Source organism: Lycorma delicatula, chromosome 1 (assembly GCF_047948215.1).
Source record: "Lycorma delicatula isolate Av1 chromosome 1, ASM4794821v1, whole genome shotgun sequence".
Taxonomy (NCBI): Eukaryota; Metazoa; Arthropoda; class Insecta; order Hemiptera; family Fulgoridae; genus Lycorma; species Lycorma delicatula.
The window spans coordinates 46936248-46948586 of record NC_134455.1 but is presented as its reverse complement, the minus strand read 5'-3'; the positions used below and the strand labels follow the sequence as shown (position 1 = coordinate 46948586).

The following is a 12339-nucleotide window of genomic DNA, read 5'->3' as shown; positions in this document are numbered from 1 at the left end:
GATAGCTATATATGAACACTAACTCGATTTTTTCTTATAAAACGCCAAATTTATTACATATTAGTTAGTTTCAGACCGATTTAAATTAAAAACCGGCTATTTTAATTTTTCCTTATTACATTTGTTTTCAGCTGAATGGAAAATGTTCAGGATTGTACTTAAATTATCATTTGTGCAATATTTATCATAATGTGAAAAAATAAAATACAATTTTTAAGATAAAATTAAATTAAGTAAAACACAAACAAATAAATTAATAAATCATTAGCAGACACTTTGCATGTATATCAGTAATTTTATGTTAGTATAAATTTTTAAAAAGCTTACGTAATTAAAGTTCATTAAATTATTTAATTTATTCCTACAAAACAAAACAAATTATCATTACTAACGCGATATAATGATTAACTGTCTTTTAATAAAGAAAATTTATAAATTAAATTACTGTGAAGAGTAGTAATTTATTACAATAATGGCTTTACATACTAATCTTTTGGTTATTGTTTCAAGAATAAGTTATTTTATGAAACAAAATTATGCAATATAAAATTTCTACGTACATTAATAAACATTAAACTTAACTTTAAATGGGAGAGCATAACACAATCTAATTTAAACCGATAAATTCATCACTAATTTTCATAGCGCTTTAATTTCTGTTTTTTCTTTGTGACTCAAATATATTTGAACATAGAATTTAGAAAAGAACATAAATTTTACGTTTTAAATCATTTATTATACGAAATTTTTAGTGGACAAAAAAGAAGCTATAAAGGTCTGCCGAGGCGTTTGCATCGGTGACATCCTCACAGAGACCTAACTGATGATTGTTTTGTGTTATCAAGTTTAGAGGGTCTAAAAGACGACCACCGGTAAAGTCTATCAGGGTTAGGAACGGAGGGGGTGATGTGGCGATCGAGATCGTCACAAGATGGGTGTCTTCTTCTGCGAGGGTTAGAATGATATGTTTGTCTATACAGAAGTGTTACTAATGTTTTTGTGATAATTTCGTCTGTGGTTTCGTATCTTTCGTCGACTTTCGGCCACGCATGTTATGTTACTTGCTTGAGCATATGCTTTCAGTTTTTCTCTAGAGGAAAACAACATTTTATCTGATGGTTGATTCAAAAAATATTCTTCAGTAATATGGAGGTGAAGGATGGGTCCTTTGAGTTCAAAATACACTTTCCTCCTTATGTAGTGGATCTGATTCGGATAGGCATCCGCTGCCAGAAAGTAGTTTTATGAACAAGTTTATTTTTGAGCGGCAGGATTTGTCATTGATACATCACTACTCTGCTGGTGATTGAACATTCTCATCCAATTTTTATTTCTACTTGCATTTATTCTGAATAATTACCAAGGAAATAATTCAACCTTTGAATTTGTCCGGCATTTCCGTTTTCTATTTGACCGTTGCACAATAAACCTAATTAAGAGGTGCCTATATAAATGCAGTGTTAAAGAATAAAAAAATAAATAAGAGATTTTGGTTTGTTAAACTATCGATTGTACGAGTTAATTATAAAGTGTAATTAAACAGTAAAACGAGGTGCCTGCTGAAATTTATAAAGTTTATAAGTTTTTTTTGCATTAATTAAGGGTAAATAATGTTGTAAACAAACAATCTTATGGTAAAATGAAGAAATATTAATAAACTTTACTTATTTGTTTGTTAATTCGTAAAGTTTTGTTTTCTTATGTTCCTAAAATCCCCCCAAACACCCACATCGTTTTACAATACAGTTTTGAAGTTCTGTGATAAACTGATTTCATCACTCTCCCATGAATGATCGAACTCTCTTTAGTCAGTCTAAAAAAAATTTACTTTTTGTTTCTTTTTAAAAACAGAAATTATAATTCAACATAAAAAAAATGGAGTTGTCAATGATTTTGTATTATTAATCCGTTAATATTCTAGAATCTAATGGTTGCAATACATAAATAATTCAGCCTTGTTCATCGGACTCAAAAAGAGGAAATTAAAGTTTATATTTATAATCTATTTATGTTTTCTTATCAAGATTTCTTAAAAATATGGTATTTTTGTAATTATAAATGATTATTGAAAATAATAAAGGAAAAAAAATCATTTATTATTATTTTACTATTCTTTTAATTCTTGGTTACGTGTTCTTATTGCTGCATGTAATCATACATAAAAACTAATAAAATGAAAACTAATAGGGTCAGTTCAAGAGATTGTGTTGTACATTTCGGTTAATTTCTACTGATTCACAACTTGGAAAGACTTTACAATAATGGCACACGCTAACAGTCAAAAACTATAATTTTTATCTTGTATAAAACTTTTATATATTTTGAAATACAAAAGATATGGAAATTGAGTTTCCAAAAGATTTAGAGTTAGCTTTAACTCTGTTCATTCTTTTTCTCTAATAACAAAAGTAAATAAAAGGAAGTAGTAGAATAATAATTTTTGTTTCTAATGCGATTTGTAAATAAAGGCTTTGTTTAGTCTTACGATTAATCATAAAGGTATTTTGGAAAAATTTATAAGTTAGACTATTAAGTATTATTTAATTTTTAGTACTGATATTTTACACCTCTAGTTTATTGAAAGATCATAAACGTTTATCCCTTAACGCTGCCATGAAGATTGTAGTTTAGATCTGAAAATTCCGCAATGATGAAAAAGTGAATTATTACAGGTATACTAAAGGAGGGGAAGGATGAACTTTGCATAAAATCTTGTGCTCAGTGGGAGTCTGAATAACTTTACAATGTTGCTCGGTAAAATACGTCTTACTATGAAAATGCATATTATCTTTGAAAAGTCTTGTACAGTAGCTTATATCGTTTTTAAACTGTTTACTGTTTAACTTGTGGTTTAAAAACTTCACACAAATCCCAAAACATACACAACACCCACACACACACATACACAAAAGTGTAGTAAGTTGTTTTATTAAATGACATTAAACATCATTCTTAAGATATGGTTTAATTAATGAAAAATAATGAGAAGTTACTTAGTCGTTTAGTATTAAGATTTCATTTCTAATTACAGTTTGCTGTATTTCTCTAATTGCTGAAAGTGGTGCGACCTAAGTTTTCTGTCTGAGTTTCATCCTGAAAAGCAACCATCGGAATTGGTTCTCATACTGTAATCAGAAAAGAATACTTGATAAACATTATTGGCGAGAGGTAAAGTTATCATTTAAATGTTTCAGAAAAAATGGTTTTATAAATAGTTTTATTGAAGACAAAGGATTTCAGATTGAACTCTGATATAAGAAATAAATATTCTTTTACTAGTAATTTTAAGCAAATGCTCAAAAGAGATTAAATACATAAACGCGTAACCAGTGTTAGTAGCTTCTAAGTTATAAAAGTTTTACGATTGGAAACGTGATATCATAAATCGAGAAAAATTATAACTTTACGCGACTTTCATTTTTTAATCTTGCTGATCGCATTTCGAAATAAAATTCTTACGATTTACAGATAGCATATGATATTCGTTCTTAAAGTAATTATTTCTATACCTTAATTTACAATCCTTCTGTAAAATACTTTATGAAAACGATCGTAAATACCGTACACAGCACAAGTAATATATTTCATTTCTTATAAATTTGATGAGTTTTTACAGTTACGTTATACTTACAATTAACATTTAATATTATCCTTTTGCTAACAGCCGGTGGTATATCATTACTGGCGATGCAAAGATATGCTCCCATTTGCCTTCTGTCTACTCTCCACAGTGCTAAACGACTCCCGTGATAGCTTTCCACTGTTAAAGAAACAAAAAATAAATATTATTTATAAAAATAAAAATAATTTTCATATGGAAAGATGAAAATCAATTTAGAATTTTGTGAAAAACTTGGATTTAAATAAAGCGTAAGATTAAAAAAAAAAACTATATATGCTCTTACGCAACTAGCGTCCAGTACAACTACTCTTCTGTAATTGGAGGATAAATGATGTGATGATGTTTTTATATATATATAAACTTTCCAAATGTTTCCAGAATCGAAACCGCTCAGATGAAAGTTTCTTATGCTACGCCATATGCCACAGTGTGTCGGAAGTCAGTACAAAATTGTTATTTATAAAAATAATAACTTTATTTTCCAGATAATAATTAAAAACTGTAATAATTTAGTTAAACTATAACATTTTTAAAACCTCTGAGATATTAATAAAGAACAATAAATCTTATTAATTTAAAATTAATAAAATCATGCATCTATCAATATGAATAAGATTGATTCTTAATTGAGTAAAATGCGTTTCTATCAGTCATGTTGACCCCTATGCAATACGATATGCATGACAACTGACAGTTATGACTGTACAGTGTGATTATAAAATTAGTATTGTTTGAATAAAAAAAAAATTCATTTGACAGTATCAAGTTTTTACAATATTTTACATTAAAATGATTCTTATTTCTTAACAACTATTTTTGATAGTGCATAACTGTAACTGTCTTTTGCGGTTTCGTAAATAAAATACTTAAATTGTAACTGTGAATGAAAAACGAAAATTACTTCTTAATTTTTATAATAATTTTCATTTTTTGTTGTTTTGGCAAACAACCGGGAGATTGTCATCATTCTTTGGATGGTTTCTAGAAAAATATAATGGAAGTTATGACGTAATTTTAAAATTTTTCACTTAAAGTTTGGTGGAGTAATTTTTCAGAAATACTGGAGAACATGCTTTTTGACTGACCGATTGATGGCCTTTTTATTTATTTTTTTTTATTTAATTATTAATTATTTTGTTCAACATTTGTCACACCAGGTTTAACATCGATCACATCAGGTTAAATAAATAAGAAGAATCTACTGAAATATAATTAAAACGGTACATATGTCATGCGAAAAGTTAAAGATGATTCCAAAAATTGAAACTGTAACCGAATCTTTTGTCTTATACTTACAAAAATTGATAGAGTTTTTACGATAAACATCATTTAATTTCCCAGTAAACGCCAGTTTTAAAATTTTTACTAATTTTTATACTGTAAATTAACATTTTTATTCAGGTAAGGTCTTAATTAACATTCAGGGATAAGTGTGCTATTATATGGGTAACTAAAGTAACTGTCGTAAAATTTACTCGGAAAGATTAAGGAAATTATAACAAAATCTTAAACCAGAACATCTAAGTATAAAAAAAATATTTAAAAACAGGGAAGTGCTTGTAATCCACATTGATAAGTAAAAATAATAAATATTTGTTAAAATTACAGTGTGTAAAGGTAATAAATAATGAAAAAAATAAAATCAGTAGAAGATAACATCATTTGACGAGGTTAATTAAAACTTGAGCATGAGCATGTATTATTTGTATTTATGTGGAAAATTCAATTTTATTTAAAAAGCATTAATTACATATTAAAAAAAATATTAAAAGAAATAATATTTTTATAAAAAAAAAGTATTTTACTTTAATTTTTAATAAGTTTTCCAAGAAATTATTTAAAATAATGTTAATTGTTTAGCACATAAATTAAAATAAAAACATATACGAGGTGCGACAATAAAGTAATGAGACTGATGTTTTCTTTGCAAGATATGGCAACCTTGCAGTTTGCGTAGGCACACGATCTTTGACCTTGGTCTATAAGCTACTTCTAGTCCAAGCGGCACATTGATGCAACTGCTCAGTCGTGAGTTGTGCTGTAATAAGTGAACACGTGTTTGTGTCTCTCGTCAGAGAAATGAAACCGCAAAATATTACGCAACGGTATGCCATTTATTTTTGCGTTAAATAGGGTGAAATCGCGACGACAACTTATGGTAAGCTTCAGAAGGCTTTTGGAGAGGAGGTTATGTCAAGTGCTCAAGTTTTTCGGTGGCATAAAATTTTTAGTGAAGGCAGAACGAATGTTGAAGATGAAGACCGCAGTGGACGACCATCAACCTCACGGACAGATGTCAACTTGACCAAGGTGCGTGAAATTGTACGATCTGATCGAAGATTATCCGTGAAAATGATTGCAGAAGAACTCAACATCAATCAAGAAACGGTTCGTCTAATATTAACTGAAGATCTTGGTTTGAGAAAGATTTGTGCAAAAATGGTCCCCAAAAATCTAACACAACAACAGCGAGAAACACGAAAAAATGTGGCAGCCGATCTGTTAGAGCAAACGGAAATCAATCCAGATTTGTTGAACCGTGTTTTCACTGGTGATGAAGGTTGGTTTTTTCAATACGATCCAGAGACAAAACGCCAAAGTTCGCAGTGGTGCTCAAAGGGATCACCGAGACCAAAAAAAGCTCGCATGTCAAAGTCAAAAGTGAAATGCATGCTTGTGTGCTTCTTCGATTCCAAGGGAATTGTTCATAAAGAGTGGGTGCCTCCTGGACAAACAGTTAACCAATATTTCTACAAAGAAATTTTAGAAAGATTTCATGAACGAGTTCTTCGTGTCCGTGCCAACATTGCTGATAATTAGATTCTGCATCACGATAATGTGCCATTCCATACTGCTCTGTCAGTACAGCAATTTTTAACCTCAAAACAAATTTCAGTACTACCACAACCATCTTATTCACCAGATATCGCTCCGTGCGACTTTTTTCTATTTCCAAGAGTCAAAATGGCGGTCAAGGAACACCATTTTCAAACAACACAAGATGTCCAAAAAGCTGCGACGAGGGTCTTGGAGGATATTACAGAAGACGAGTTCCAGAAATTTTACCATCAATGGCAGAAGCGCTGGAATAAGTGTGTGCAATCAGAGGGGAACTACTTTGAAGGAGACAACACTAAACATAACTAAAACGGTAAGCAACATTTTTTTTCTCATCAGTCTCATTACTTTATTGTCGCACCTCGTAAATATTAGAATTTTTATTTTAATATATAAAAATGTATGTGACTTTTTTATCGGTGTTAAACTATGATCTGACTACGAATGTTTTTCCGAAAAAATCGTTCTGTCTTTTAGAAGGAGGTATTGCATTTCAGTCGCTAATAAATGTTCAAAATGTTGCTAAATTAATTAATAGTAGCGTTATTCACTGTTATTTTACTGTAGTCTAGGATGACAAGTCATCCTGCGAAAGACGTCTGTATGTTCCTGTTTACCGCAAAATAGAATTCGACTAGTAAATTTCTCATTATCGCTAAAAATCCTTGTGAATCTATGTGGAAATAACATTGAATTGTTTAATATTCTTAACCATTTGTAGATTAACAAAGTAACTTTTGTAATCAGAATTATTTTTTAATTAGCAACTTTATTGAACTATAAATGAAATTTTTTACAGATCGTAACATTTTTTTTCGAAATTTACATGCTTAAAAAATCATTACGGTGTAACCTAATTTATAAGTTTTTCATTTTTAATGTACATATTAAAAAAAAGATGCGAAGAATTATAAACAATGAATACAGTTTTCCCGAGGGGAACATGAGTATGTGTATGCGTTTATTAGAAGGGAGAAAAACATGAACACAAAACAACTTAAAAATCTATTCCATTAACTTTTTTTTGCTGCATGCGATAGGCTGATACGGTTCGTTTCCCTGTTAAAAGTTTAAAACGGTTCCTAACTTTACCCTTGTAATAAAAACAAAAATAGAGAAAAGTGACCTCATCTCTCGGGTCATTAAAAAGGCGGATGCATTCTAACATATAAAATAGGGTAAATGAGACATAGATGGAGGAGTCCGGGCTATACGAAACTTTATGGAGGCTTGTTTGTATAAAATTAATATTCATTATAAAGCGATTTACCCTTCTTATTCAGCTTACTACCTTGAACGGTAACGGATTCATTATTAGTGAATAATTTAAGAAATGAATCTAATAAAAGCATAACAAATGAGATTAAACAATGTCACAATATCTTTGAATGTTTAAATACATAACAAAGATACGGGTGAATTTTGCATAAATTATTTATTTATCGGGAACCAGAAAAAAGGAATGATAAGTAAAAATTAAATTAATGAAAATATGAAGAAAACGCAGAAAAAGTAGTGTTAAATTAAACTAGAAAATGTAAAAAAAAATTGGCTTTCGAGCATTATGCAAAGTAGATGAGTTGAGGGCTAAATAGGAAGGGGGGGTAATTTTGAAATAGCTGTTGTTACTGGTAATTTCTAAAAAAATCAGTGCATTAAAATAAAGGAAAATAAAGATGGACATAGTGGAAAGTACGTTGTCCAGGAGAATTTGAAGGTGCACTCACACATGTATGTTCACTTTGATTTAAGTTAAAAAAAAATTGTTGTTTTAAAACTTACTTTGGTCTAGTCTGTACGTTTATTTCAAGAACAGATCTGATTCTGTATATCTTTAATATAAAGATATATTCATTTTACACTAACTTTATGGAAGAGGTTTGCGTGCTTCAAAGTGATTATAGCCGAATATGAACAAGAATAAGTAGAAAAAATGAAAAGTAAATATTGGAGACCCACCGACTATCACGGACTTGAATTTATTGCTATCATTTGAACAATATTACTTCCCCTTATTTTTCTTTCCTCATACCACTACTAGTTGTACCAACTCTACTGCACTACTCACTCTCTCCTTCCTGATCTAGACTTCTCTTACAGAAGACCCAAACAGTACATTATACAGGATATCATTTTAAAATATGTATAATACACAAAGAAAATACAATTAATCAAGAGTCAATTGTATTTTCTTATGTCAATGACTCTTTCAATGGTGTTTTCAGTTTATATTTTTAAGATTGTTTCCTTCTAATTCTAGAAATAAGTGTTGTATAAAAATTAACCCAGTTTTAATAATATGTTAAATGTATGTGAATATATATATACATACATTTAAACAAGTTTATTGAAAAGATTCGTGGAATGAGTATTTCAGCAATACATAAACAGAGTACACTGATTAATCATAAATTAGTTTCACTTTGATGTTAAGCTAATATATCAGTATTACGATTATTATTTATTTTTTTTTTTTGTCTTCAGTCATTTGACTGGTTTGATGCAGCTCTCCAAGATTCCCTATCTAGTGCTAGTCGTTTCATTTCAGTATACCCTCTACATCCTACATCCCTTACAATTTGTTTTACATATTCCAAACGTGGCCTGGCTACACAATTTTTTCCTTCTACCTGTCCTTCCAATATTAAAGCGACTATTCCAGGATGCCTTAGTATGTGGCCTATAAGTCTGTCTCTTCTTTTAACTATATTTATCCAAATGCTTCTTTCTTCATCTATTTGCCGCAATACCGCTCCTGCTTCGTCCATCTTTAGTAATTCTACTTTCCAAATAACAAAATTCTTCTACCTCCATAATCTTTTCTCCTCCTATTTTCACATTCAGTGGTCCATCTTTGTTATTTCTACTACATTTCATTACTTTCGTTTTGTTCTTGTTTATTTTCATGCGATATTTCTTGCGTAGGACTTCATCTATGCCGTTCATTGTTTCTTCTAAATCCTTTTTACTCTCGGCTAGAATTACTATATCATCAGCAAATCGTAGCATCTTTATCTTTTCACCTTGTACTGTTACTCCGAATCCAAATTGTTCTTTAACATCATTAACTGCTGGTTCCATGTAAAGATTAAAAAGTAACGGAGATAGGGAACATCCTTGTTGGACTCCCTTTCTTATTACGGCTTCTTTCTTATGTTCTTCAATTGTTACTGTTGCTGTTTGGTTCGTGTACATGTTAGCAATTGTTCTTCTATCTCTGTATTTGAACCCTAATTTTTTTAAAATGCTGAATATTTTATTCCAGTCTACGTTATCGAATGCCTTTTCTAGGTCTATAAACGCCAAGTATGTTGGTTTGTTTTTCTTTAATCTTCCTTCTACTATTAATCTGAGGCCTAAAATTGCTTCCCTTGTCCCTATACTTTTCCTGAAACCAAATTGGTCTTCTCCTAACACTTCTTCCACTCTCCTCTCAATTCTTATGTATAGAATTCTAGTTAAGATTTTTGATGCATGACTAGTTAAACTAATTGTTCTGTATTCTTCACATTTATCTGCCCCTGCTTTCTTTGGTTCATGACTATAACACTTTTTTTGAAGTCTGACAAAAATTCCCCTTTTTCATAAATATTACACACCAGTTGATGATTATTATAGCTTTTTAAAAAGATATATGAAATTTAAAATACCTAAAAATATATTCAAAAGGCATAAAATAATTTATAAACAACACATGTTTATAGTTTGAACCTGTAGTTAAGTTCTCTGAAAAAAATCCATGTTCTTGCTGTCAGTTCTTCAATCTCTATTTGTTTAGAAAATTTATAAACAAAATTTTTTAGAAAATAAAATAATGAAAAAAGTTAAAGAATGAATAACTGTATTATGTTTTTGTAATTGCTGCAACAGTTTACTGAATTAGCATAACAATAAAATTTATTACAATTTTAGTACAAAAAAGTAATGATATTATCAAAAAAGAAGGAATAATATTCTACATTTTCTTTATTTACAATGTAAAAAATCAAAATGGGAAAATTTATATAAAGTTATCTCAAAGTATTGAGTTTAGTTAGTATATAAATCATGTTACAAATATAGTTCTGTATTCATTAGTGTGGCAAATAAGGCTCCATAGGAACACTAAACCAGTCCATTACTAATACATTTGAAACCAATAAGAAGATTGAAATTGAAATTATACTAGGCAATCAACATGATATTTAAAAAAGAAGTTAGGTCATAAAAGTAAAATGAAGTTACTGCATTATGTAAAAATAAGAAACCAAAGTTGATTTGAAAAAAAAATTAGGTAATCAAATAAATGAGCTATTATTTAAAAAAAAATAATAGATAAAAAGATAAAAACTTAATAAATAAAATATTTGCTATCAAGGGTTACACATTAAATATGGGACAGTTTTGTTAAAGGAATAGAAGAGAAAAAGGGAGTATTACAGAACTATATTCTGTAAAATAATATTCAATTTTTGTGATCTAATATTATCACTTTTTACTTTCTTGTACAAAGCAAAGGAAGTATTGTAATCACGAAAAATTTCAGTTTTCAGATTTCAATGGAAATATCCATTTTAAACATTCCTGAATCCATTTTGACTAGTTTTGGGATGATGTCTGTATGTATGTACATATGTATCTCTCACAACTCAAAAACGATTAGCCATAGAATGTTGAAATTTTGGATTTAGGACATCTACTTGTGCACCTCCCCTTTTGATTGATTTGCAAAAAGCTCAAAATCCAAAAAATCTGGAAGGCACATTTATTCGAATCTTACTTCATTTCCTTATTTTAACTCTTTTTTTTTAATTTAAATATATTGATTTATTAATAATTATTAATAATAAATTTAAGTATTTATTAAAAATTATTAAAAAAAAAATTATAATAAATAATAATTCAACAATAAAACAAAAAAATTAATATGAAAAAAATCAGCAGTTATTAGTGAAATAAAATTTTATGTACTTTTCATTTAAAAAAAATGCGTATATGTAATTTAACAGGTGTACAAGGAAGTCATGTAGTGTCTACATCAGATGTTTTTTTTTGTAATATAACAAATCTTTCTTTATTTTGCAGAGTAATACCAACAACTGTTTTTATATCAAGTGATGTTATGTTTTATGTTGGAGAATAACAAACAAATTAAAAAGGAAGAACCAATGTGATAGTTGGTTATTTTGGTTGCAGAGTAGAAAAGACATCTGTCATCTGTGAATATCTGACATCATAGTGACATCTGTGAATATCTAACTGGTTTCAAATAAAAGGCTGATGTTTGAAAACTGTAACATCAGATGGTTCCTCAAAAGCCTAAAAGGTGTTAGCAAAATGGTCATGACTCTTGTTTCATGATATTTTCTAGTAAATGAATGAGTGGTTGATTATCTAAAAAATAAATGGAGATGATGATGATTGCTTGCTGGGAACAGGTGATAAAATACCTTCCTGGTTTTTCTCCTGTTTGTTGCCTTTATTCACGGACATTGTGTTAAATGTATGAGGATAAATAGCTAATATCCTTAGCAGCCTGTCATTAAAGTCAAAAAACTTCTATTTTTTTTAAATACTGTTATGCAATATTTTTTCTATACACTACAACTGAGAGACAAAATAAGTTGTAATATTATTTGATTTATTAAAGAAACTTGTTGGTGGAACATCCTAACTTGGAATTGTTTGACACTTACTCTGCTACAGGTTTATTTTCTCTTTCAAACAGCAGATCTATCAACCGTGGTTGGAGAAGTTTATACAATATACCAGATTCTCTGTCAGAACTGCTATATCATGTCCACGTTGCTAATTCATGCCCACGTTAACAATAAATTTAACAATATCACTATTGCAATTTTGTTTACTGTTATTATTTTCCTCAATTTTTTTACAAAACA

General features: G+C 29.2%; 1 protein-coding gene across 1 annotated transcript in view; it reads right to left on the bottom strand.

Annotated features, from left to right (window-relative positions):
* The window catches only part of LOC142317499 (lachesin-like), a 345180-nt gene that overhangs the window by 39455 nt on the left and 293386 nt on the right, over positions 1-12339 (bottom strand). The window contains exon 5 of the mRNA XM_075354060.1: positions 3632-3760. Coding sequence (XP_075210175.1) covers positions 3632-3760 — 129 coding nt within the window. The remainder of the gene's footprint in view (positions 1-3631; positions 3761-12339) is intronic.